Source organism: Mustela lutreola, chromosome 3 (assembly GCF_030435805.1).
Source record: "Mustela lutreola isolate mMusLut2 chromosome 3, mMusLut2.pri, whole genome shotgun sequence".
NCBI lineage: Eukaryota > Metazoa > Chordata > Mammalia > Carnivora > Mustelidae > Mustela > Mustela lutreola.
The window spans coordinates 67,413,142-67,440,059 of NC_081292.1; the positions used below are offsets into that span (position 1 = coordinate 67,413,142).

At 37.1% G+C, this 26,918-nt stretch overlaps 1 protein-coding gene and 1 pseudogene across 2 annotated transcripts in view; one reads left to right on the forward strand and one right to left on the reverse strand.

The window, feature by feature from the left end:
* The window catches only part of SGK3 (serum/glucocorticoid regulated kinase family member 3), a 151,851-nt gene that overhangs the window by 3,850 nt on the left and 121,083 nt on the right, over positions 1-26,918 (reverse strand). The window contains exons 9-16 of one of the 2 annotated variants that reach the window (XM_059166309.1): positions 24,957-25,040; positions 24,712-24,843; positions 20,570-20,682; positions 20,443-20,479; positions 19,760-19,846; positions 9,379-9,474; positions 6,970-7,125; positions 1,910-1,999 (exon numbers count right to left, since the gene is read on the reverse strand). In XM_059166309.1, coding sequence (XP_059022292.1) covers positions 1,910-1,999; positions 6,970-7,125; positions 9,379-9,474; positions 19,760-19,846; positions 20,443-20,479; positions 20,570-20,682; positions 24,712-24,843; positions 24,957-25,040 — 795 coding nt within the window. The remainder of the gene's footprint in view (positions 1-1,909; positions 2,000-6,969; positions 7,126-9,378; positions 9,475-19,759; positions 19,847-20,442; positions 20,480-20,569; positions 20,683-24,711; positions 24,844-24,956; positions 25,041-26,918) is intronic. The other variant, XM_059166310.1, reaches the window with a different exon arrangement.
* Positions 18,016-19,250, forward strand: LOC131827701 (dnaJ homolog subfamily A member 1-like; annotated as a pseudogene).

Here is a 26,918-nt window from a genome sequence, read left to right on the forward strand (position 1 = left end):
ATTTCTAAATTTAATGTGGCCAAATTTACCAATTTCTTCTGTGGCTTCTCAGTTGTGGATCTTGCTTTAAAAAATTTAGTTAATTAGTCATAAAAGAGTGGGGATTCAAATGGAGGTACTGACTCTGAAGTCAACATTATTTCCATTTTCAGTACTGCTTAGGAGTACCTAACTCTTTAATGCCTGATGACATATTTATTTGAGGATAACTAAACTCAGTAAGACTTTCAATTTAAAAAGAAAACTATAATAATTCTTAAAGGGACACCTGGGTGACTCAGTGGTTAAGTGTCTGCCTTCTGCTCAGATCATGATCCCAGGGTCCTGGGATTGAGACCTGCATCGGGCTCCCTGGTTGGCAGGAAGCCTGCTTCTCCCCCTCCCATTTCCCCTACTTGTGTTCCCTCTCTCACTGTGTGTCTCTCTGTCAAATAAATTAAAAAAAAAAAAAAAATCTTAAAAAAAAAAAAAAGAATAATTCCTAAAGGTCCTAAGTTCCTAATGCAAATTCTAGAAATTAGGGACAGAAATTATCCTTAATGGAGTCACTCACTTCTGGATAAGCTATATGAAATAAGGCAATCTACAAGTATTGTTATGTTAATAGGTGTAAATGTCTCACCTATTAAATACTACTAGCCACAAGCTATGCACTGAAACAAATCTTTAACAAAATGAGTAGACTAAATAATATTTTCCTAAAACGATTTCCTTATTCTGTACTAATTTACTAAAAAAGTATGTCATGAATTCCACAGCACCAAAACACTTAAAGTAAAAGAAAAAAAAAATTCACCATGATCCCACAACCCCAAATCAATCCTGGTTTCTATTATATTCTCTTCTAGTCCTTAACTGTTATTTTTACTGCTATAATAATACATCACAAAAATTGCCATGTTTTTTATGTGATAATATAAGGATTGCCATGTTTTTATTTAACATTATAAGGATTTTCTAAGTACCTGCTCATTTTTACATTTACTGTTATTACCATTCACTTAACAAGAAAGGGCAATTGAGTATAAGAAAGCATGGATAGAACAGTGACTGTGCAATGAGGCATAGATTTGAATCCTTGCTCTGCTACTTTTTAATCCAGCTATGTGGCATCTCTGACTTCCCATTTCTTCATTTATAAAACATACATAATAAGAAGGATAGTAATGGTAGTAACTTAGTAGCATGAGGAATAAATTACATATTATAATGCATAAAAGTATGCCTATAGATATAGCTTTCAATAGTTCATAATATCATTAGCCTATTGATGATTATTAAACATTTCCTGTTTAAATACTGTTATGTATTTGTTTCCCCAAATTTCCAATATTGTTAATGCTGTAAACAGATCTTTGATGAAGCTTTCCTCTTTAAAAAAGAAAAAAAAAAAAAGACTTTAGGTAAAAGATTTTAGATAAAGTGTTTCCATCAGTTGATTTAATAAGTCAAGCTAATATGAACACTTTATTTTCCAAAAAGGTATCTAACAATTTACATTACCATTAATAATGTTTGCTTGTGTCTGATCTCATATCAATCTAGAAAAATATGTGTATTAATGTTACTTAAAATATTTGCTGGTTTATAGGCACGAGACACCTCAGTTATTCTAATTTGCATCTTTTTTTAATCTAACAAGCTCATCCCTTTCTTATACATGCTCCAAAGAAACACTTCATAATTACTATCCTAAAAGACACTCTTACCAATGTAATATAACTACAGTTTTACTGGTCATCCTGAAGTTATCAGTGTACCAGATGACTCTGAGAGACACATTTTTCAGATATTTAGATACTGATTCAATTTCATTCACATTAGATTTTGAGATCTATTGCTAAGATTACGATTAGCTATAGTTCTATATTTCACTATATTAGAAAATAATATTTGAATATATTCTTACCACATTAGGATTAAATGGTGGTGGAATCCTCTTTTGCACAAGATCAGTCCAGCTGAGTGATTCAAAAAAAGGATGATTCTGAATTTCAAGCTAAAATGTTAAAGAAATACATATAGTTTTTACTAATGTTGAAAACTGTAATTAAGTACTCACTGAATAATTAGATGAAGCCAAACCACTACCACTTTGTCCCTCAATAATTTTTTTAGGTAAATACTTATGGTATTCACATGGTAAGACAGTGTAGTGGGGAGACTATCACCAGAGCAGACATGAAAGACAGTTACTCAGAATGACCAACCTAAGTTATATCCCTTCATAGGCATGATTTCTTTGTAGGTAAAATGGAGTTATATTTCTGTCCTAGATATTTCACATGCTATTTTAAGGACTGGTAGAAAATATGGACATAAAAGAGGTATGAAAAGAATAAGGCACAAGGCGCCTTGGGGGCACAGTCGGTTAAGCATCCGGCTCTTGGTTTCGGCTCAAGTTGTAATCTCAGGGTCATGGAATCAAGTCCCATGTTGGGCTCTGCACTTAGCATGGAATCTACTTAAGGCTCTCACTTTCTCTCTCTCTCACTGTGTCCCTCCTCTCTGTGCTCTCTCTCAAATAAATATATCAATCTTCAAAAAAAAAAAAGGGACTACATAAGCACAAAGAACTGTAATTACTGTCTGAATGGGAGAGGTAAAAGAGAAGTTAGGTAAAAGATAAAAGAGTTTTGGGGGCACCTGGGTGGCTCAATGGGTTAAAGCCTCTGCCTTCAGCTCGGGTCATGATCCCAGGGTCCTAGGATCAAGCACTGCATGGGGTTCTATGCTCAGTGGGGAGCCTGCTTCCTCCTCTCTCTCTCTGCCTGCCTCTCTGCCTACTTGTGATCTCTGTCTGTCAAATAAGTAAATAAAATCTTCAAAAAAAAAAAAAAGATAAAAGTTTTTTACACACTGGGGCAGAGGTAAAGATCAAACTGATAAGTTTCTGTACCAAAAAAAAAAATTCCAATCCGAGTTAATATTACCAAAAGCTCACAGAGTATTGATTCCAGTTATTTTCCCTGCCAGGTGACACAGGAGTGTATAAAGTAGGATCCAACCTAGTTTGGTGGGCTTAAAAAGACTTTTTGGGGCGCCTGGGTGGCTCAGTGGGTTAGGCCGCTGCCTTCGGCTCAGGTCATGATCTCAGGGTCCTGGGATCGAGTCCCGCATCGGGCTCTCTGCTCAGTGGGGAGCCTGCTTCCCTCTCTCACTCTCTCTCTGCCTGCCTCTCTGCCTACTTGTGATCTCTGTCTGTCAAATGAATAAATAAAATCTTAAAAAAAAAAAAAAAGACTTTTTAGAGATGAAGTAATGTTTGATTGGAGGTCTGAAAGTTGAGTAAAAATTAGTCATATAAAAAATGAGGGAGAGAACATTCCAGGCAGAATAAGAAGGTCCTGTGGGGGCAAGAGGGTTATTTTGGTCAAGAAGATGAGCCAAATATTGTTGTAGTACAGGGAAGAATTGGGACTGTCACACAAGGGGAAGCCTACAAGGCAAACAGGCCATACCATATTGGGTCTACATTAATAATTTTTTATTTTATTCTAGGATTGTGAGAAGTCATGAGGGAGTTTTAGGAACGTCCCAGATATGGAGAATTTTTGGTTTGTTTTTTTAAGACCACTCTGACTGTCATAGGGAAATGGACTGAAAAGCCATGAGCAGATTAAGGAAAAATAACTAGTGAGTGTTGTGGCCAAACACAAGCTGAAAATGGTAGGGGTGCCTGGCTGGCTCAGGGGGTGGAGCCGTCACTCTTGATTTCAGGCTTGTGGGTTTGGGCCCCACGTTGGATACAGAAATTACCTGAAAAGAGAATCTTAAAAAAAAAAAAAAAAGTTGAAAATGGTAGAAAAAGAATAGTCACAGTAGGAGTAAAAAAAGTGTGAGGATGAGGGAAAGATTTAGGAAGTAAATACAATAGGATCTGGCTGCCCACTGAATATGGAAGTAAGGAAGAAAGAGGAGTCAAGAATGACTCAGATTTCAGACCTGACGCACACAAAAAGAAAATGGCAGAAGTTCAATTTGGAACATGTGATGTTTGAGGTTCTCTGCAGAAATCCGAAGGGTGGTGTTGAACAGGCAGATATCCTATTAGTCCCAAGTTCAGAAGAGAGGTCTGGATTGGAGTGATGAAAACGTGAAATGAAGACATACAGATAACCAAAGCCACTGGGCTAACTAAGACTGTCCAGAACAGAGCACAGAAGAAGGAAGAGGGTTTAGGACAACCACAAGAAACCACAACACTTAACCATCAGGTTGAATAAAGGATCTTACACAGAACATATGGAAGAAGGCCCAGAAATACAGAAAGGAAAGCATGAGATGACTGCAGGATCTTGTGGAAGCCTATGTCACAAGAGTACCGGAAGTTTATTTTTTTAAAGATTTTACTTATTTGTCAGAGAGAGGTGGGAGGGGACTAGCAGGGGAGCCGCAGGCAGACGGAGAAGCCAATTCCCCCACTGAGCAAGGAGCCCAATGTGGCACTTGATCCCAGGACCCTGGGATCATGACCTGAGCTAAAGGCAGACACTTAGCTAACTGAGGCACCCACGTGCCCCTGATTCAGCAATTTTAGTAGCTATTTTTGGTAAATGGAGAAATGAGAAGAGACTGGGAAATTAAAAATGAGTACAGAAACTTTTAGCAAGTTTGGCTGTGAAGGGAAAAAGTATTACCTGGCAGGAGAGCATGGTTGAAGGGTTTTGATTTAAGAAGCAAGAGACTTGGGGCGCCTGGGTGGCTCAGTGGGTTAAAGCCTCTGCCTTTGGCTCAGGTCATGATCCCAGGGTCCTGGGATGGAGCCCTGCGTAGGGCTCTCTGCTCAGCAGGGAGCCTGCTTCCCTTCCCTCTCTCTGCCCGCCTCTCTGCCTTGTGATCTCTGTCTGTCAAATAAATAAATAAAATCTTAAAAATAAAAGAAGAAGAAGCAAGAGACTTGATAATGTTTAATTATCGACTGGAAGGACCCCTCACAGAAGGAAGTAGTTATCTGTGTGGAAAAAAGGCATGCACAGGGTTCCCTGTGAGGAGTCAGGATCCAGTGCAGAGGTGGAAACTGGCCTTTTCTACTACATTAGAAAGAAGGAAACGTCAGCGAGCAGGGGCATGTGGGTCTGCAAATCTGACAGTGAGTTTGTTTGACTGAGTTTGTTCTGCTCTGCTGATTTCTGTTTTCCCTATAATTCAGAAGGCAAGATCATCTGCTAAAAGTGAATAAGGAGAAAAGGAGTCTGGAAATTTGTAGAACATCTGAAATAGTTAAGACAGAGAGGAGGAGAAGCAGCTAGAGAAACACAAGAGCATCACCAGGCAGTGGTGAAGCACAGGGGAGACTAGTCACTGGAACTTCGCAGTGCTTCCAGTATGCCCAGTGCTGTAACCTTCTTCAGCACTATACAGCAGCCCAGAAGATAAGAACTAGATTCAGCCAGGGTTGGGATTTCTGCCAGGGATATGCTTAAAAGGAGCAGGGGTGAGAAGGTGTAAAGCATTAACAAGACTGAATGAAACAATGGACTATGGAATGAATCCAAGCTAGATGGAAAACTGTTGACAGAGCAACCTACTGAACTGGGGAGTGTGGAGGGACATAGCAGTACATACAAATTTGTTATTCAAGTGCAAGTTCACAACTGATAAACAGCCCCTAAGAGTGTGAGAAATTTATTTTTTAAGATTTTATTTATTTGGGGGCGCCGGGGTGGCTCAGTGGGTTAAGCCTCTGCCTTGGCTCAGGTCATGATCCTAGGGTCCTGGAATTAAGCCCTGCATTGGGCTCTCTGCTCAGCAGGGAGCCTGCTTCCTCCTCTCTCTCTGCCTGCCTGTCTGCCTACTTGTAATCTCTGTCTGCCAAATAAATAAATAAATAAATCTTAAGATTTTATTTATTTGTTAGAAAGAGAGAGAGAGTACAAGCAGGTGGAGAGGCAGGCAGAAGGAGAAGCAAATGCTTGCTGAGCAAAAAGCCCAATGTGAGACTCGACCCTAGGAACCTGGGATCATGACCTAAGCCAAAAGCAGCTGCTTAACCGACTGAGCAACACAGGTGTCCTGAATTTGTGATAAATTTAAATGAATTTAAAAGTTCATATTCCGGGGCGCATGGGTGGCTCAGTGGGTTAGGGCCTCTGCCTTCGGCTCGGGTCATGATCTCAGGGTCCTGGGATTGAGCCCCGCATCAGGCTCTCTGCTCAGCTGGGAGCCCGCTTTCCCCTCTGTCTCTGCCTGCCTCTCTGCTTCCTCGTGATCTCTGTCTGTCAAGTAAATAAATAAAATCTTTAAGAAAAAAAAAAAGTTCATATTCCCAAAAGGTCATGAATTTACTGATACAAGACCGTAACACCAGTAGCTACACAAGTCATTTAATTACCCTAATTTTTAAAAAGATTTTTTATATTTAAGTAATTGCTCCACCCATTGTGGTGCTCAAACCTATAACCCTGAGATCAAGACTCCATTTATTGACTGCATACTCCATTCACTGACTGAGCCAGCCAGGTGCCCCTAATTGCCCTGATTTGTTAAAGAAAAACAAACAAACAAAGAAACCTATAGTTTCTATAATTACCTCAAGGAGGTGTCACCAAATTCTCAGAATAAAAATTATTAGGCAAAAGGCATTACCTCATGCAGACAGGAGGCACTCAATAAATTCTTAAGTAAAATGATTTAAAAGTTTAGGTAACCAAAAAAATGCATGCCACACATTTTTTTAAAAAGGGGGAAAAATTCTTATAAATGAAAAATAAGTAACAGGGTGTGAAAACAGGATGGGAGGGATGAAGAGGAGAGGCTCGAACTGTTCTGAAGATCAAATGGAAAGCCTATCTAAGTGCTTCAAACCCATAAACACTGGTGGAGAACTGCTGGGACAAGCATGCTTCCTTCCCATGGTGCTATTTAAGGGCTGTATACGTCCCAGTAAATGACACATAAAATAAGAATTTATCTTCAAATCTTAAAATAAGCTTTAAATAAAGCAGGTACTGGGAAGAATGTACATACAAAGTCTTCTTTGGCACCAAGTCGATTTTGCCTGTCTTTTTCTAGGAGTTCTTCCAGAATGGACCAGGCTGTGAGGCTTACTCCTGGCCTCAAACTCAGGGGCTTGTGAAGAATATTGTCATACATTTCAGCAACATCTCGGCAATAAAAAGGAGGCTGGTGGGGAGAAAAAAAAGAAAATAGAATTAGGGTTAATTAAGCTATGCGGAAATGGGGTTGAAAGAGTTGGATTTGGCCTTGCTCTACAAGGATCAGTGTGGGTCTGGACAGATCTAGAATGCACAGGCCTTGTGGGCACGTGTACATCTGTAGGGTGGTCTCCAAGCTGAAGAGGGTGTAGAACCCAGCACATGTGGAGCCCAATATGCGCTTGCTGAATGTTCAAGACCACCCTGCAGATAGGTGTAAACTGTGTAAAACTTGTAATAATATCCGTTTTAGAGAAAAGCGCCAATCTCATTAGCAGCATAAGGAAAGAATGACTCCACTCAGAGATTCAACATAGATCAAATATTAAATAGTTTCTTGAGACTTGGAAATAAATGAATTAAAACAGAGATTTCCAGTAGAGATGAAGACTTGAAGAAGTGCTCCTTCCTACGTGCTTGTGGTGATGACAGCATTATGGATGCACACTGCAGAATTACAATTCTATTGTTATAGCCTGAAGACCTGTACAGCTTCAAAATGAGGAGTAGCCCATTAACCATCAAGTTAACTTTTACACCAAAAATAATTTTTAATGTTAAGGCAGCTATATAGCTTGTTATTTTCTTTTTTACAGGAAGGAAAAATGTTTTTACTTTTTAAAATTGAAACTTTATTTTTAAAAAGTTAATATAAGTATCATTATTGAAGTATATGTTTCAAATGTTCCCTTTTGAATCAACTGCATTTTACATACAATGACAGTATTTTCCACTTTCATAGTTCTCTGAAGAAATTTAAAGGATTCAAAAAATATCAGGACAGCAAATACCTAGCATTTAAAGAAAGGAAAGTATATCAGGTGTTCCAAGTCAACAGCATTACCAGAAAATGAGATCTTTTAATAAGCAATGGCAAAGAAGAGACAGTGTTGGTTGTCATAGGAATCTATCATTCAAAGTTAGCACTGTAAGACAAATGCACTAACATGCACCTCATGTTTTAGATTTCACTGAGAGCTCCCCAGTTTTTGGGGGGGTGGAATTCCCACATAAAACAAAAAGTGAAACAAAAAAAACCGAGCCCCAGGTCAGGTCTCTGCTGATGGTAATATTTAGCTTAGTGTGGGCAGCAGCATGGGTGATAAGCACAAGGTCTCCAGCATGGGGCTGCTGGACACTCATGAAATCACAAAAGAACTTTAGAAACTGCTCTAAATACCTCAAAAAGTGTAAAGAAAAATATATATTGTTCCTACAAAAATATGTAAACTAACCAAAGTCCTAAATTGCTCACTTTTGGTTGTAATGATCTATTTTATTTATTTTTATTTTAGTAATCTCTACACCCAACATGTGGCTTAAAGTCAAGAGACCAAGATCAAGAGTTGCATGTCCCTCCAACTGATCCAGCCAGGCGTCCCTGGTTGGAATATTAATTAATATAGTGAATAACTTTACACATGTTAATCAGAAGCACTGGTTAGCCTTATGTGTCAATTAATAAAAACTGGGGTAAATGATTTCATAGTGAACATTCTTTTTTTTTCAATAAAATCTAGACATGTTTGCAGTAAAAGGAATAGAGGGTTTCCAACAGCAGAAAAAGTAGAGCACCAGTATTAATCCTATAAAAATAAAACACAAGGCAACCAAAAGATATGATCTTCTAATAAATACAAAAATCTTTTCCTTCTATCTTTTTGAAACTGGGTAGAATGATGGGGTAAACTGTATGAAAGTAAATAATAATAATGTTATAGCTAATGTCTATTTCTAAAAAATGCAAGTAGGATGGGAATACCGGATTAGTCTAAGTAGTGATTCATATGACAGAGAAATAATTAATAATAATTAAAAGATTAGTAACAGGGGCGCCTGGGTGGCTCAGTGGGTTAAGCCGCTGCCTTCGGCTCAGGTCATGATCTCAAGGTCCTGGGATGGAGTCCCGCATCAGGCTCTCTGCTCAGCAGGGAGCCTGCTTCCTCCTCTTTCTCTGCCTGCCTCTCTGCCTACTTGTGATCTCTGTCTGTCAAATAAATAAATAAAATCTTAAAAAAAAAAAAAATTAAAAAAAAAGATTAGTAACAAAGGAAAAGTTTTTCCTTTTGTGTATATTCCTAATGTGATTTTGGATGCATTTAATCAGGTTACTAATACTCCATCAATGTTATCTAAGAGTCCCTGGGATTAATAAAAAAGAGAGACAACTTAAAACAATGAAAATATATTGAAATAATAATGAAAGAGCAGAAATACATACCAATCCATACAGCATTTCATAGAGAACAGCACCGAGGCACCACCAATCTACAGTATTGTCATAGGGCTGTTTTCGGATTACTTCAGGAGCAAGGTACTACGGAAAACATTAAATATTAGAGCAACTCAATAAATAACTCATGATAAAATTTAGGAATAATTAAGAAATTTAACAAATCTAAGATGCTACTATGATACTAAAAACATTATCTAGATTTTTAATTCATTGGGTATTCAATCACTTCCTCCCAACAGATGGGATGCAATTAGGGTGAACAGAAGAGGAAAACAAATGCAGAAATCTGTAACACAGTGTTAAACTAGGTATTGGGCTGGGGGAGGGAGAGTCTTTCACAAGATTAATTTATTTTAGAAATTCCTCTGGTCATCATTTATAACTGTTTCTCTTAAAGAGTTAAAGAAATTCTTTCTTTTCTTTCTTTAAGAAATTCTTTTAAAGAAAGAATTTTTAATAAGGAAATTATAATCCATTTTTCTCTTCCATCAAAGAAAAAAGAACTGTTATTAGAGAATTATAAGAGTAATTACTATTAATTACTAATTACTATAATTACTATATAATTCTCTAACATATTATTTAGAAAAGTTGTGTAAATTGTTAGATGGCTATGCAATTTTTATTTGTAAAACATTTAAACATCATAATTTCACACATATAACATGGTGAATTTGAATTTGAGATTTCTAAAATATATGTTTTTTCTTCCTATATGAAATAAGGAAATAATTCTTCTTAGGCTTTTTCAAAAAAAAAATGTGATCCAGGCCACCTGGGTGGCTCAGTTGTTAAGCATCTGCCTTCTGCTTGGGTCATGATCCCAGGTACTGACATCAAGCCCGTGTCAGGCTCCTGCTTCTCCCTCTCCCACTTTCCCTGCTTGTGTGTTCTCTCTCTCTCTCTCTCTAATAAATAAATAAATAATCCTTTAAAAAAAATGTGATCCAAAAAATGGGAAAATATACTGAAAGGGTTTAGCAATTTCTGACTACATTTGGATTTAGATAACCAAAAAACTTGTGTTTCCTCTCTAAAAACTACAGGACTTAAAAGATTTTTATAACTGTATAATCAATATACATCTGAGATAGTCCAAGATGACAGAGGAGTAGGAGACCTTAATTTCATCTGGCCCCAGGAATTCAGCTAGGTATCAAATCATTCTGAACACTGGCCAACTCAACTGGAGATCTAAGAAAAAGAACAGCTGCAATTCTATAAATAGAAAAGTGACCACTTTCTGCAAAGTAGGAAGGGCTGAGAATTGAATTCAAAGCAATATATGGGAAGATAAACCACGGGTTAATTCTGCACAGGCAAAGACACCTGAGAACCACTGCAATAGGCTCCCCAGAAGATTACCAAGAACATCTGGCTAAGACCACGTTTATCAATCACACAGAACTGCAAAATTCTAGGGCTATGGGAAAATGGTATATAGAATTTATGTTTTCCACCCCATGATTCTTTAGGCTCTCAATTTTAATTTTTTCCTCTTTCCACCAATTCTTTTTTTTAATCAACTTCTTAAAAATCTTTTTTAACTTTCATTTTTACACTTATATTCTATTTTTTTGTATTTCATTTTGTATTTTATATTTAATTTTATTTTTGTGTGTATATACATATTTTTTCTTTCTTTACAATTTTGTGATTCAGTTTCTTCTAATAGACCAAAATATACCCAGAGTCTAGTATATTGCTCTATTTCCTTTACTTGTTTAATTATATTCTTTTTTCTTCTTTCTGTTTGTTACAGTCTTTTTAAATTTTTGTCTTCACAGTTACATTCTAGCTTTTCAATGCATTTAATTTTTGTGTGTGTGTAATATAACTTTTTCTCTCTTCCCAATTTTGGGATGTAGATTCTTCTAACAAACAAACCAAAATACTCTCAGGATATAGTGTACTGCTCTGTTTATATTCTATTTTTTTTTTGTCTTTTAATTTTCATTTTTACGTACCATTATATCTTCTCAATATATTTAAATTTATTTTTGTACATATATGTTTTTCTTTCTTCACAATTTTGGTATCAGTTTTCTAATAAACAGACTAAAATACACACAGGATCCAGTGGATTGGTCTGTTCTGTTCACCTGCTTGACTATTTTCTCTCTTCTTTTACATTTTAATTTTTTTCACCCCAGTTTCAGCATTCTTCTGATTTGTTTGGGGTTGTTGTTGCCACTTTAGTATTTTGTTTTCTTGTTCATCTATTCTTCTCTGAACAGAATGCCAAGACAGAAAAACTCACCTCTACAAAGAGAACAAGAGGCGGTACTGATGGCCAGAAACCTAATCAGTATAGATATAAGTAAGATTTTGGAATTAGAGTTCAGAATAATGATTATAAAGATATTAGCTGTACTGGAAAAAAGCATGGAAAATACTAGAGAATCCCTTTCTGGAGAAATAAAAGAACTAAAATCTAATAAAGTCAAGATAAAAAAGGCTATTAATGAAATGTAATAAAAAATGGAGGTTCTAACTGCTAGGATAAATGAGGCAGAAGAGAGAATTAGTGATATAGAAGACAAAATGTTGGTAAATAAAGCAGCTCTGAAAAAGAGAGATAAACAACTGGGTTTCAAGGGAGAATTAGAGTCATAAGTGATACCATAAACCAAAATAGTATTAGAATTGGGATCCCAGGAGAGGAAGGGGAGACAGGCAGAAGGTATACTGGAGCAAATTTTAGTGGAGAATGCCCTAATCTAGGAAAGGAAACAGGCATCCAAGTCCAGGAGACACAGACAAAGCCCCATCAAAATAAATAAAAACAGGTAAACACCTTGACATATAACAGTGAAACTTGCAAATCTCAGACAGACCTTCAAGGGTAAAAACATTAGATTGGAGGCAGACCTATTCAGAGAAACCTGGCAGGCCAGAAAGAACTGGCATGATCTATTCAGGGTACTAAATGAGAAAAATACGCAGCCAGGAATACTTTATCCAGCAAGGATGTCATTCAAAATAGGAGGAGAGATAAAAAGCTTCCAAGACAAACAGGAACAAAAAGAATTTGTGATTGCCAAACCAGCCCTCCAAGAAATATTAAAAGGGATACTTTTAGTGAAGAGAAAGCCCAAAGGTAACAGAGATCAGAAAGGTACAGAGACAATATACACAGAAATAGTCAATTTATAGTTAGTACAATGGCACTCAATTCTTATATTTCAATAGTTACTCTGTATTTAAATGGCCTAAATGCCCCAATCAAAAGACATAGGGTATCAGATTGGATAAAAAAGCAAGATCCATTGATATGCTGTCTGTAAGAGACTCTTTTTAGACTCCAAGACACCTCCAGATTTAAAGTGAGGAGATGGAAAACCATTTATCATGCTAATGGACATCAAAAGAAAGCTGGGTGGCAATCCTAATATCAGACAAATTAGACTTTAAACCAAAGACTGTAATATAGATGAGAAGGACACAGTATCAAAATTAAAGGGTCTGTCCAACAAGATCAAACAATTGTGAACAATTATGCCCCTAACATGGGAGCAGCCATTTATATAAACCAATTAGTAACAAAATTAAAGAAACACACTGATAATAGTAGGGGACTTTAACATTCCACTCACTGCAATGGACAGATCATCTAATCAGAAGATCAACAAGGAACAAGGGCTCTGAATGACACATTGGACCAGATGGACTTCACAGATATATTCAGAGCATACTACCCTAAAGCAACAGAATAAACATTCTTCTCAAGTGCTCATGGAACAGTCTCCACAGCAGACCACATACTGGGTCACAAATCAAGTCCCAACAGTACCAAAAGACTGGGATCATTCCCTGCATATTTTCAGACCACAATGCTTTGAAACTGGAACTCAGTCTCAAGAGGAAAGTTGGAAAGAACTGAAATACAAGTAGGCTAAAGAGCATCCTATGAAAGAAGAAATGAGTCAACCAGGAAATTAAAGAATTTAAAGAATTCATAGGAACAAATGAAAATGAAAATACAACTGTTCAAAATCTTTGGGGCATAGCAAAAGGGTCTCCTTCCCTAAAAGGGAAGGAGATAGCAATATAAGCCTTTCTCAAGAAAACAGGAAAGATCTCAAATACACAACCTAACCTTACACCTAAAGGAGCTAGAGAAAGAACAACAAATAAAGCCTAAATCCAGCAGGAGAAGAAAATTAATAAAGATTAGAGCAGAAATCAATGAAATAGAAACCAAAAGAACAGTAGAATGGATCAAGGAAACTAGGAGCTGGTTCTTTGAAAGAATTAATAAACTGATAAATCCCTGGCCAGACTTATCAAAAAGAAAAGAGAAAGGACCCAAGTAAAATCATGAATGAAAGGGAGAAATTATAACCACCACCAATATAAGAACATATTAGAGCAACTATATGCCAACAATGAGGCAATCTGAAAGAAATGGATGCATCCCTAGAGATGTAGAATCTACCAAAACTGAACTAGGAAGAAATAGAAAATCTGAACAGATCGATAACCAGAAAAGAAATTGAAGCAGTAATCAATAATCTTCCAACAAACAAGAGTCCAGAGCTGGATGGCTTCCCAGGGAAATTCTACCAAACATTTAAAGAAGACCTAATACCTATTCTTCTGAAGCCGTTTCAAAAAATAGAAATGGAAGGAAAATGTCCAAATTCTTTTTATGAGTCCAATATTACCTTGATCCCAAAAACAGACGAAGACCCTCCCAAAAAGGAGAATTATAGACCAGTATCCCTGATGAACACAGATGCCAAAATTCTCACCAAAATCCTAGCCAATAGGATCCAGAAGTACATTAAAAGGATTATTCACCATGACCAAGTGGGATTTATTCCTGGGCTGCAAGGGTTGTTTAACCTCTGCAAATCAATGTGATATATTACACATTAATTAAAAAAGGACAAGAACCAGATGATCCTCTCAACAGATGCAGAAAAAGCATTTAATGAAGTACAGCATTGTTTCCACCATACACAAAATAAAATTAAATATATCACAAAAGCCACATATCAAAAGCCCACAGTGAATATCATTCTCAGTGGAGAAAAACTGAGAGCTTATCCCCTAAGGTCAGGAACATGGCAGAGATGTCTACTCTCACCATTGTTGTTCAACACAGTACTAGAAGTCCTAGCCTCAGCAATCAGACAAAAAGAGATAAAGGGCACCTGAATTGGCAAAGAAGTCAAATTCTCACTCTTCACAAATGACATGATACTCTATGTGGAAATCCCAAAAAATTCTACCCCCAAATTGCTAGAACTCATATGGAAATTCATCAAAGTGGCAGGATAAAAAAATCAATGCACAGAAATCAGTTACATGTTTATATACTAACAGTGAGACAGAAGAAAGAGAAATTAAGGAGTAGATCCAATTTACAATGGTACCCCAAACTGTAAGATACCTAGGAATAAACCTAACCAAAGAGGCAAAGGATCTGTTCTCAGAAAATTACAGAATACTCATGAAAGAAATTAAGGCAGACACAAAGAAATGGAAAAATGTTCTATGCTCATGAAGAACAAATATCATTAAAATGTCTATGATACCTAGAGCAATATATACATTTAATGTAATCCCTGTCAAAATATCATCAACTTTTTTCATAGAGCTGGAACAAAGAATCCTAAAATTGGTATGGAATCAGAAAAGACCCTGAATAGCCAAAGGAATGTTGCAAAAGGTGGCCAAAGCTGGTGTAATAAAACTTCAAGCTCTAATACAAAGTTGTAACCATCTAGATGATATGGTACTGGCATAAAAACAGACACACAGATCAATGGAACAGAATAGAGAGCCCACAAATGGAACCTCGACTCTATGGTCAAACAAACTTTGACAAGGCAGGAAAGAATGTCCAATGGAAAAAAGACAGTCTCTTCAAGAAATGGTGCTGGGAAAACTGGGACAGCTTTCTTCTGTATGTATATTCAGAAGGATGAAAGTGAACCACTTCCTGACACCATATACAAAAGTAGACTCAAAATGGAAGGAAGACCCAAATGTGAGATAGGAATCCATCAAAATCCTAGGGGAGAACACAGGCAGCAACTTCTTGGTAGACATGTCTCCAAAGGCAAGGGAAACAAAGGCAAAAATGAACTATTGGGACTTCATCAAGATGAAAAGCTTTTGCACAGCAAAGGACAAAACCAAAAGACAATTGACAGAATGGGAGAAGATGTTTTAAATGAGATATAAGATAAAGGGCTAGTATCCAAAATTTATAAGGAACTTATCAAACTCAATGCTCAAAGAACAAATAATCTAATCAAGAAATGGGCAGAAGACATTAGCAGACATTTCTTCAAAGAAGACACACAAATGGTCAACAGACACATGAAAGAAATGTTCCACATCACTTGGCATCAGGGAAATATAGATCAAAATCGCAATGAGATACCACCTCACACTAGTCAGCATGGCTATAATGAACCACTCAGGAAATGACAGATTTTGGTGAGGATTCAGAGAAAGGAAAACCCTCATACACTGCTGATGGGAATGCAAGCTGGTGCAGCCACTCTGGAAAACAGCATGGAGGTCCTCAAGAAGTTGAAAATAGAGCCACTCTAAGACCTAGCAATTGCACCACTAGGAATTTACCCTAAGGATACAAATGTAGGGATCTGTAAGGGCACCTGTACCCCAATGTTTATAGTAACAATGTCCATAATAGCCAAACTATGGAAAGAGCCTGGATGTCCATTGACAGATGAATGGATAAAGAAGATGTGTGTGTGTGTGTCTGTATACACACAATGGAATACTACTAAGCCATCAAAAAATGAAATTTTGACATTTGCAGTGATGTGGATAGAACTAGAGGGTATTATGTGAAATAAGTCACTCAGAGAAAGACAATTATCATATGACCTCACTCATATGTGGAATTTAACAAAACAGGATCAGAGGTGAAGAGAGGAAAAAATAAAACAAGAAGAAATCAGAGAGGGAGATGAACTGCAGGAGACTCTTAATATTAGGAAATAAACAGGGTTTATTTCCTGGAGAGGAGGGGGCCAAGGGAAATAGGGTACTGGATGATGGACATTAAGGAGGGCACACGGTGTAATGAGCACTGGGTATTATATAAGGCTGATGAATCACTGACCTCTACCTCTGAAACTAATAATACGTTATAGGTAGTTAATTGAATTTAAATAAAAAAATTTTTAAAAATCAACTTAAAGGAGTTATAGCTTACAAAAAAATGCATCCATATTTTAAAAACTCAGTATACATTGACAAAAAAATGTTTCTTCATACACAAACCAAACTAGAATGGTTATAAATATATCTAAGAGCTATGGTAGATTAGAGAAAGGAAGGGAAAAAAATTTCAAAGCATTTTTACTTTTAACTTTTCTTAAGTTTTCTGATCTTGATTAAAAGTCTCATGTGAACCTTTTATCACACATTTCATCATGACATTTGCAATTACTCTAAAAAAAAAGATGAAATATTACCTGGCTTCTAAGATTACTATAAATACATTAGAATTAAGATAGTTTAAAATAAACTAAGTGTATGTGTGTGTGTGTGTGTGTGTAGAATACCAAGACTTTAACATAACTTGTAATGATTATTATTATTTGTCTCAAATGGAAGGATACATTTTTCTGATAGCTAACATGATTAGACAATGAGATGTTCTGATTAATTCTGACTTGTAGTTTTCTTTTTTTGTTTTCTTCAAGATTTTATTTATTTATTTGACAGAGAGAGTGAGTAAGAGAGCAAAAGCAGGGCAGCTGCAGAGGGAGAGGGGGAAGCAGGCTCCCTGCTGAACAGGCTGCCCGATGCAGGGCTCTATCCCAGGACCCTGGGATCAGATCTGAGCTGAAGGCAGATGCTTAACCGACAGAGCCACCTAAGCACCCTGACTTAACGATTTCTTTCCTCTACATCCACTGCTTTACTTTCCTCTGTTAAATACATGGCTATTTTATTATAAAATATTTTCATCACACAGAAAAGAGAAAACAGAACCAATATAGCGGCCACTAATTATAGGCAACGTCAGTATCTTGCCATATTTGCTTTTAACTTACTTAAAAAAAACAGCTTTACTTAGATACATACCATGCAATTTACTCATTTTAAAGTGTATATTTCAATGGTATTAATATATTTAGTGTGGTGTAAACATTACAATTTTAATATTCTTTATGCTGATTGATTTTTTTAAAAAAAGGATCAGAAATTTAATCAAATGCTTTAAAGAGTCTAAGGTAAACTTTTAACATTAAAAACAAATAACCATATGGGGGGATGGGGTAATTGGGTGATGGGCATTAAGGGCACTCGATATAATGAGCATTGGGTGTTCTATGCAACTGATGAATCCTTAAATTCTACCCTTGAAACTAATAATACACTATGTTAACTAACTTGCCTTTAAATAAAATCTTAAAAAAAAGATAAAAATAAATAAGCGTAATTTATATCTTTGTTGGGTTATCTGCAGTAGCTTATAATCTCAATTAAAAATTAAAAATACAATCAGGGAACTTTCCAAAATGCTCGGTGAGAGGAGGAGCAGTGGCGGCTGCCCGAGCTGCGCCAAGCAACGCATTCCTTCCTGCTCCTCCACACCAGCCTCGGGCCTCTCATAGGCTGTAGAAAATGGTGAATGAAACCACTTACTATGATGTTTAGGGGGTCAAACCCAATGCCACCCAAGAAGGACTGAAAAAGGCCTACAGGAAACTGGCCTTGAAGTACCACCCTGGTAAGAATCCAAATGAAGGAGAGAAGTTTAAACAGATTTCTCAAGTTTACTAAGTTCTCTCTGATACAAAGAAAAGGGAGTTATATGACAAAGGAGGGGAACAGGCAATTAAAGAAGGTGGAGTTGGTGTTAGTTTTGGCTCCCCCATGGACATCTTTGATATGCTTTTTGGAGGAGGAGGAACAATGTAGAGAGAAAGGAGAGGTAAAAATGTTGTGTATCAACTCTCAGTAACCTTAGAAGATTTATATAATGGTGCAACAAGAAAACCAGCTCTGCAAAAGAATGTGATTTGTGATAAATGTGAAGGCTGAAGTGGTAAGAAAGGAGCAGTCGAATGTTGTCCCAATTGCCGAGGTAATGGAATGCAAATAAGAATTCATCAGATAGGACCTGGAATGGGTTAGCAAATTCAATCTGTGTGCATGGAGTGCCAGGGCCATGGGGAACGGATCAGTCCTAAAGATGGATGTAAAAGTTGCAATGGAAGGAAGATAGTTTGAGAGAAGATTTTAGAAGTTCATATTGACAAAGGCATGAAGATGGCCAGAAGATAACATTCCATGGTGAAGGAGATCAAGAACCAGGACAGGAACCAGGAGATACTATCATTGTTTTAGAACTGAAGGACCATGCTGTTTTTACTCAGCAAGAAGACATTTTCATGTGTATGGATATACAGCTGGTTGAGGCACTGTGCGGTTTTCAAAAGCCAGTATCTACTCTTCACAACCGAACCACTGTCATCACTTCTCACCCAGGTCAAATTGCCAAGCACAGAGATATCAAGTGTGTATTAAATGAAGGCATGCCAATTTATTGTAGACCATACGAGAAGGGTCGCCTCATCATCGAATTTAAGGTAAACTTTCCTGAGAATGGCTTTCTCTCTCCTGATAAACTCTCTTTCCTGGAAAAACTCCTACCTAAGAGGAAGGAAGTAGAAGAGACTGATGAAATGGACCAGGTAGAACTGGTGGACTTTGATCCAAATCAGGAAAGATGGCACCATTACAATGGGGAAGAATATGAGGATGATGAATATCATCCCAGGGGTGTGTTCAGTGTCAGATCTCTTAATGGGGCCAGTGAACAACACTGCTGGCATTTTACATACAGTAGTGAATGAGTGAAGGACTATAATCATAGCTCACTACTTGCTATTGGTTGTTTTTTTTTTTTAAAGATTTTATTTATTTATTTGACAGACAGAGATCACAAGCAGGCAGAGAAGCAGGCAGAGGGAGAGGAGGAAGCAGACTCCCTGCTGAGCAGAGAGCCCGATGTGGGGCTCGATCCCAGGACCCTGGGATCATGACCTGAGCCGAAGGCAGAGGCTTTAACCCACTGAGCCACCCAGGTGCCCCTTGCTATTGTTTTTGTTTTAATATTCAACTATAGTAGTGTTTTAAAAGTTAAATGAAGGATAAACTCAAATATAAAAGCAAAAAAAAATACAATCAATAAACTTTAAACATTCTGAAGGGATGATTATCAGATATATACAAGTGGCTAAAACTTTCTGAAACAAGAGTTTTATTCTACTTTTCTGATCTCAAATATTGTATATGCAATTTGTGATTCATTTTTATATTTTACACATGATTACATAAACAACAAATGAAACCTATTTCTTACCTCTGGTGTCCCACAAAATGTTGTCGTCGTGTCAGATATAGCAATTCCTTCTTTACAAAGCCCAAAATCTGTTAAGACAACATGTCCCTGACAAAAAGAGGGGCAGTAAGATAAAACAATGCATGGGCATAAACTGACAATTTTTAAAACCATTTTACTTTGAAATAATCGCAGACCCACAGGAAACTGCAAAAATAGTACATAGAGTTTTGTGTACTCCTCACTCAGCTTCTCCCAATGCTGGTATCTTATATAACTGTAGTAAAATATGAAAATTGGGAAACTGACATTGGTAGACTACTGTTAACCAGACTGACCATTTTATTCAGTTTTCACTATTGTTTTTACACATATGCATTTGTGTGTGTGTATATGTAAGTGTGGTTCTATGCAGCAGAGATGTACAGATCTATGTTACTATTGCCACTGTCAGATAGAAAACTATCCATAACCCCAAAGGAACTAAGGTACACACTCATGCTACCCCTTCATCTTTGTACTCCCCTATTCCCACTGTCCCTGTCACCTTGCAACCATTCATCTGTTTTCCATCTCTATAGTTCTGTCATTTGGAGACTGTTACATAAATGGAATGAAGTGCCCTTTGAGACTGCCTTTTTTCCACCAACTATAACGATAATAAAATTGAGAATTGGCAGATTTTTTAAAAAGATAATACTTACTACTGAATCCAAAAGAATATTTTCTGGTTTCAAGTCTCTATTAAAAGGAAAGCAAAGCAAAACTGAGTATTAACTGAAATAAAGTAATAAAAAAAGATGTTTTTGTAAGAAATACATTAAAACGTACCTGTACACTATTTTGATGGAGTGCAAGTAACCCAATGCACTGGCAATTTCAGCAGCATAAAACCTAGCTCTGTGTTCGGGAAAGGATCGTTCTCTTTGTAAGTGGAAAAATAGCTGTAAAATGGAAAAAGAAATGGGTATTAGGATCATTCACACATAAAGTGAAACAAATATATCCTATAAATACAAAAAATAGGATTGGGGTTCTTCTGAACATGAGATAAAAAGCACAGAACTCTCACTCTGTATGTGTCCCCCCGTTCTCTCTTCAACCACACGTCTTTCCTTACCCTTGCTAACTTGAACTTGCTCATCTCTCATTTATTCCTCAGTCCTCAATGTGGCAATGTCCTTACCACTCTGGAAAAGATTATCAATCAAGACTGATGATGTTGACATTGCCATGGAGTGAAATAAGATCTCTCACTAGCCCCTTTTCTGACTGTGGTTTCATTTGGAAAAAAAAAAAAAAGAAAAAAATCAAACACTATTCAGAGAGACTGGAAACAAGTGGCGGCAGACCAAATATAACCCACAGATACAACGTGTTTGAGCCAAATACTGTTTTTAGAAAAAAATCTAAATTAACTGTTAACATTTAAAAATGGAGAAACTTTTAGTAAAAATTCAGGTTTGGTTTCTTCTGGGGGTGGGAGGGAGGAAGCTAAGCAACATTAAGCCTAAATTCCAGTGTGGTAGCAAATGGCTGGCACTAAGCAGCAGCCTCTCCTGTTCATTTCCTGTACTTCTGAAATCATATTTATTTCTTACCAAATCTGTCCTTTTCTCATTAGGTCACCTGCCTGGGCGAAGTTTGCCCTAGGTCTTTACTCAAAGTTCCCTAGCTTCTAAAACAATGATCTCGCTCCTTCTTCCCTGGAGAATTCCATCTCTGCTGCTTTTTAGCCCCTTACACCTCAGGGACAGCAATGTGTCTGGCCTCAGTCTCTCCACTGTTATTTTTTCTCTGGATACCCTGCGCAGGTAACCTGATCCATCCAGTGATTTTAACCAACTCTGTGTTGACGTCTTTCATGTGGACATACCCCATCTACACCTCTGCTTGGAGCCTCTCCTGCAAAGACATGATGTCTGCTGCTTTTTCTGGAATATTTCACAAGCCAACACATTCAACTTGTCTGGAACAGAGTCCCTTGTCTTCTTTGCAGATTTACTGCTACTGCTGCTGTATTCTATCCTTAATGACATCACTTTCTACCCAGCTCTCTGAGCCATGGGAGGCAACAAGGTACAGTGAGAAGAGTCAGGTTTTAAAGCTGATCAGACTTGGATTCAAATTCTAGTTCTTCTCTTTCTGTATGCAATTCACTTAACTTCTCTTACAAAAACTATCCCCCAATTTTTCTTAAACTCTTCTGAAAGGTTATGGTGAAGATCAGTTTTAACAGATCCTGACAGAGCAGGAATGTGGAGGCTGGCTTGGGATTCATCTAGACTGTTCCTTTACCGTTAGCCTCTCTATCTATTGAATAAATTTTTCCGTTTTTATCTTTTAATTATTTCTGAAACACTCCTTCCTTTTTAGCCCTACTATACTTCCTCTATTAGATGTAACTAATAGTACTGTAATATTCTATTTATCTGAGCACATCTATCCAATATAATATTAATGAAAACTACCCCAAATGAAAATCTGATCATACACCAACGATAGCTAACTAAATCAAAGGCACCATGCCAAGGACTTTATGTGCTTGTATTATTTAACCTACCCAACTAGTTTCAGGCAAAAAACTAATGAGGAAGCTGAGGTTTGGGAAGGCTTGTCTATTTGCTAGTATCATATCAAAGTAAGTACACATGTCAAGGTTAAACTGTTAAGTATGAAAATCAGAGGGACTATCAACTGATGAATTACTGAACTCTACATCTAAAAACCAATGGTGTTCTATGTGTTGCCTAACTGAATTTAAATTAAAAAAAAAGAGAGACACCTGGGTGGCTCAACTGGTTAAGCAACTACCTTCAGCTCCGGACACGATCCCAGGAGGGATCAAGTCCCGCACGGGGCTCCTTGCTCAGCAGAGTCTGTTTCTCCCTCTCAAATAAATAATAAATAAATAAATAAATAAAATCGTAAAAAAAAAAAAAAAAAGTCAGGGGGACAGTACTAGTAAGAATAACAGGAAACCGATAATGAAATTATATCCCTCCTACCTCTCTCTATACTTTCTCATATTTATTGCCCTTCTACTACTGTCCCATTTAGCTTCTCCTCCACCAACTCCAACATTCTATTCCATTCCTTTTATTTCCCATTATCTTAGCCAAGTTTATCTTTTAGAGTACAAGCCTACATTTTCCCACCTTTGCCACTCAGTTTATGAGCAATCACTGTGTAAAACGGGATCAGACGCAAGGTCCCCAAACAAGACAAAAAGCCACAGACAAAGCAGGAAGCTTGCAACAGGATCTAATCTAATCTAATCTAATCTAATTGCAGGACATTTCAAAGTCATGGACTGGTACTCAGGTCCAGGTTAAATCCAGGACGTGACATATACTAGAAAACATGGTGACATTGAGGAAGTTACTTAACTTCTCTGAGCCTTAGAAGAGTATTTATCTCAAAGAGTTATAGTGATTAATTGAAATAATGCAGGTAAAGTAATTACAAAGTTCCAGGCCCTCAATAAATTCTCATTATATGTTAGCACTCCTGTACGCACAGAATAAAATGACAAACTTCAAATCTTCAACCTTCAAAGTTTTGCCTCTTCAGCAAGGAGGCATTTTTGTCATACAACTGCAGAGGGCTGAATAATGATTCTTTTAACTATCTTCCCCCACAAATGACCCAGGTGTGTCTTATCACCTTTCAGGTTTGCAGTCTCCCTTCTTTTTTTTTTTTTTTTTTTTAAAGATTTTATTTATTTATTTGACAGACAGAGATCACAAATATGCAGAGAGGCAGACAGAGAGAGGAGGAAGCAGGCTCCCTGCCGAGCAGAAAGCTAGATCCCAGGGCCCTGGGATCATGACCTGAGCCGAAGGCAGAGGCTTTAACCCACTGAGCCACCCAGGCGCCCCTGCAGTCTCCCTTCTAATTCCTTTATTCTACAGTTAAGTACACTCTATTAAAAGTTTGAAATAATTGTTTTCCTCTCTTTCTGATCTAGGACCAGGGGATTAAAGATCCTTTTGTCAAGTCTAGGACACAATCTGGGAAAATAATTTTTAGAGACATTCGGAGCTCAGATATCAAATTAGAAAGGTGTGAGGACTGAGAAACAATAACAGGGGGTGGTCCACTCTCTAAATCCTGGAATCACACACTGCCTGAGTTCAATTCCTGGTTCTAATACTTACTAACCACATAACTTGAGCAAGTTACCTAGCTTCTCTGTGCCTCAGTTTCTTTATTTTATATAACAGGATTGTTATGAAGATAAAATAATAGAGAGCCAGAGTCCTGGGCACATTCAGTATACTTGATGCATGTTAGTTACTTCTGTAATTATTATCATGACAGTAGCGTTTTCCAAAATGTATTTCAATATCCTTCTAATTCAGAGTTTTGGGGAATATTATTAACAGATTTGGTTCAAACAAAAAGGGACTGCATGCTAAGAAAATACTTTCAAAGAAATCTTCGCTTTTTTAAGGCAGAACTCAAGTCTTTAACAAGCTGAAACATACTGTGAATCACCAAGAAACATATTGTTAATTGCCAATGGGATAGAACATGAAACATTTTCCACACTGACTTCACCACAGAACTCTTTATTAGAGGATCTTCTTGTCTGATTATAGTTTGCATGTTTTAGACAATGACAGGCTAGAGTAATCTTTATATGCAACTGTGGAGACAGTAATTATCTAAATACAAATCATGTTTTATTCTAACGTTTCAGTGTATTATTCTTGCTATATTACCCATGAAGTCTGCAGCTTCACATCAAGGTTCTTTTATGACTCTTCCCACCTACACACCATAAGCTGTTTAAGAGCTTTGTTTACTGTTCTCTGTATCTTGCTTTGTGCTTATTAGCCAGCATCTTGAGTCCAATAGCTGTTAATGCTGGCCTAATCTTCCAAAAACTGTGAAGCAAAGGAAAACTATGACTTTATTCTAGTTTTTCTAAACACTATCAAGATTAGAAAACTAATCATAAAACTCACCTCCCCTCCGTTAACAAAATCCAGAACAAAATAAAGCTTTTCAGTTGTTTGGAAAGAGTAATGTAATCCAACCAAAAATGGATGTTTCACATTTTTCAAAAGCACATTACGTTCAGCCATGATATGTTTTTGCTGTTTAAAAAAAAAAAAAAAAAAAGTAAAGGATCAACTTGTATTATATACCAGGAAACAATTCTGTTAATTGAGAAAATGGATTTAGGATAAACAACACTATTTTATTTTACCTCTTTTCTGTTGAGAACTATTTTTTTCTGTAACACTTTGACAGCATAAAATTTTCCATCCAGTTTCCTTTTTGCAAGAAGAACCTGTTGTAGTTAAAGATTGTGCAAATAATTAGACATTTCAATATTTTGATAGAAATAAGTCACTTGTCAACAAATTCATATTTAAATTATGTACAAAGAAAGTCTAAATCGGACACAGATAATGTTTTAGTTTTGAAAACTGACAACTACTGAATATTTATTCTACTTCTTCTTAGATATTTTAATAAAACAATCAACAAAAAAGGGATGTTAATCACTTGAATAGCCGGGTACCATTTCTTTGTCACTTAACGTGCTGATGTTTGAGACTTTTACTAAATTTAAGTCCCAGAATTTATACTGCTTGAGATTCTCAAGTGTGTTCAGTGTTATGTGAGCACACAAGCCAGCCTTGAGTCCTAAAGAGTGTCCTTAGGAAATACTGAGGCTATCAACTTCATGGATAGATTAAAAAACAGAGAAGGAAATGGTTTCTACGTGATCAAAATGCATTTTTGTTTTAACATTTAGGTTTCTCTTATAAGTTGTTTTGTTTTTGTTTTTTTTTTAAAGATTTTATTTATTTATTTGAGAGAGAGACAGTGAGAGAGAGCATGAGCGAGGAGGTCAGAGAGAAGCAGACTCCCTGTGGAGCTGGGAGCCCGATGCGGGACTCGATGCAGGGACTCCGGGATCATGACCTGAGCCGAAGGCAGTCGTCCAACCAACTGAGCCACCCAGGCGTCCCTTGTTTTTGTTTTTTAAAAGATTTTATTTACTTGACAGACAGAGATCACAAGTAGGCAGAGAGGCAGGCAGAGAGAGAGGAAGGGAAGCAGGCTCCCTGCTGAGCAGAGAGCCCGACGTGGGACTCAATCCCAAGACCCTGGGATCATGACCTGAGCCGAAGGCAGAGGCTTTAGCCCGCTGAGCCACCCAGGTGCCCCTCTTATAAGTTTTTAATTCAGAAGCATTCAGAGAAAGAAGCACCATGTGTAGCTGAGTTTCTACAATGGGCTGGGCTGTACGCACTTTCAAGGATCTAAGGAAATTTAGAAACGCTTGCCCAAGAAAAAAAAATACTTAGGGTTTTGCAAATAACTTTAAGGGATTCAAGATGCCCAACAAGTTGTGTTAACTATTAAGTGACCCATTTCAAAGACGCCTGGATGGCTGAGTCAATTAAGCATCTGTCTTTGGCTCAGGTCATGATCCCAGGGTCCTGGGGTTGAGTTCCGCACCGGGCTCCCTGCTCAGCCAGAAGTCAGCTACTCCCTCTGCTTGCTGCTCTCCCTGCTTGTGCTCTTTATCTGACAGATAAATAAATAAAATCTTTAAAATAAATGAATGAATGAATGGATTTTTAAGATAACCTGATATAGTGACTAGTGACACTACTGGGCCTTATATTCTAATATATGTGTTGTCTTCCTCACTACAACATAAAACCCCAGGTGTTAAATGTAAGTGTTGAATCAATAAATTGTGCATCTGGAACTGGTATTACACTGGCTGTTAACCAAGTGGAATTTAAATTAAAAATGTTAAATTTTTAAAAATAAAACATTATCAGTAGCCTGAAGTGCCCCTTCTGCCCTATTTCAGAAACTACTTATCCCTGTCTTCCTCAACTATCTTAATTTCAGGTTTTGTCTTTTTCTGAATTTTATGTAATTAGAAATCATATAAAGTTATATCTGACTACTTTCATTCTAAATAGTGTAATATGTATTTATGTTGTGGCCTGCAGCACAATTTTTGTATTTTTACTGCTGTGCAGAATAACAAACACATCACACAATTTAAAAAATTTGATTCCAGTATAGTAACTCAACAATTCTATACATTACTCAGTGTTCATTATGGTAAGTGTACTTTTTTTTTGATAAGTGTACTCTTCATCCCCTTCACCTACTTCACCCATCCCCCCCACCCACT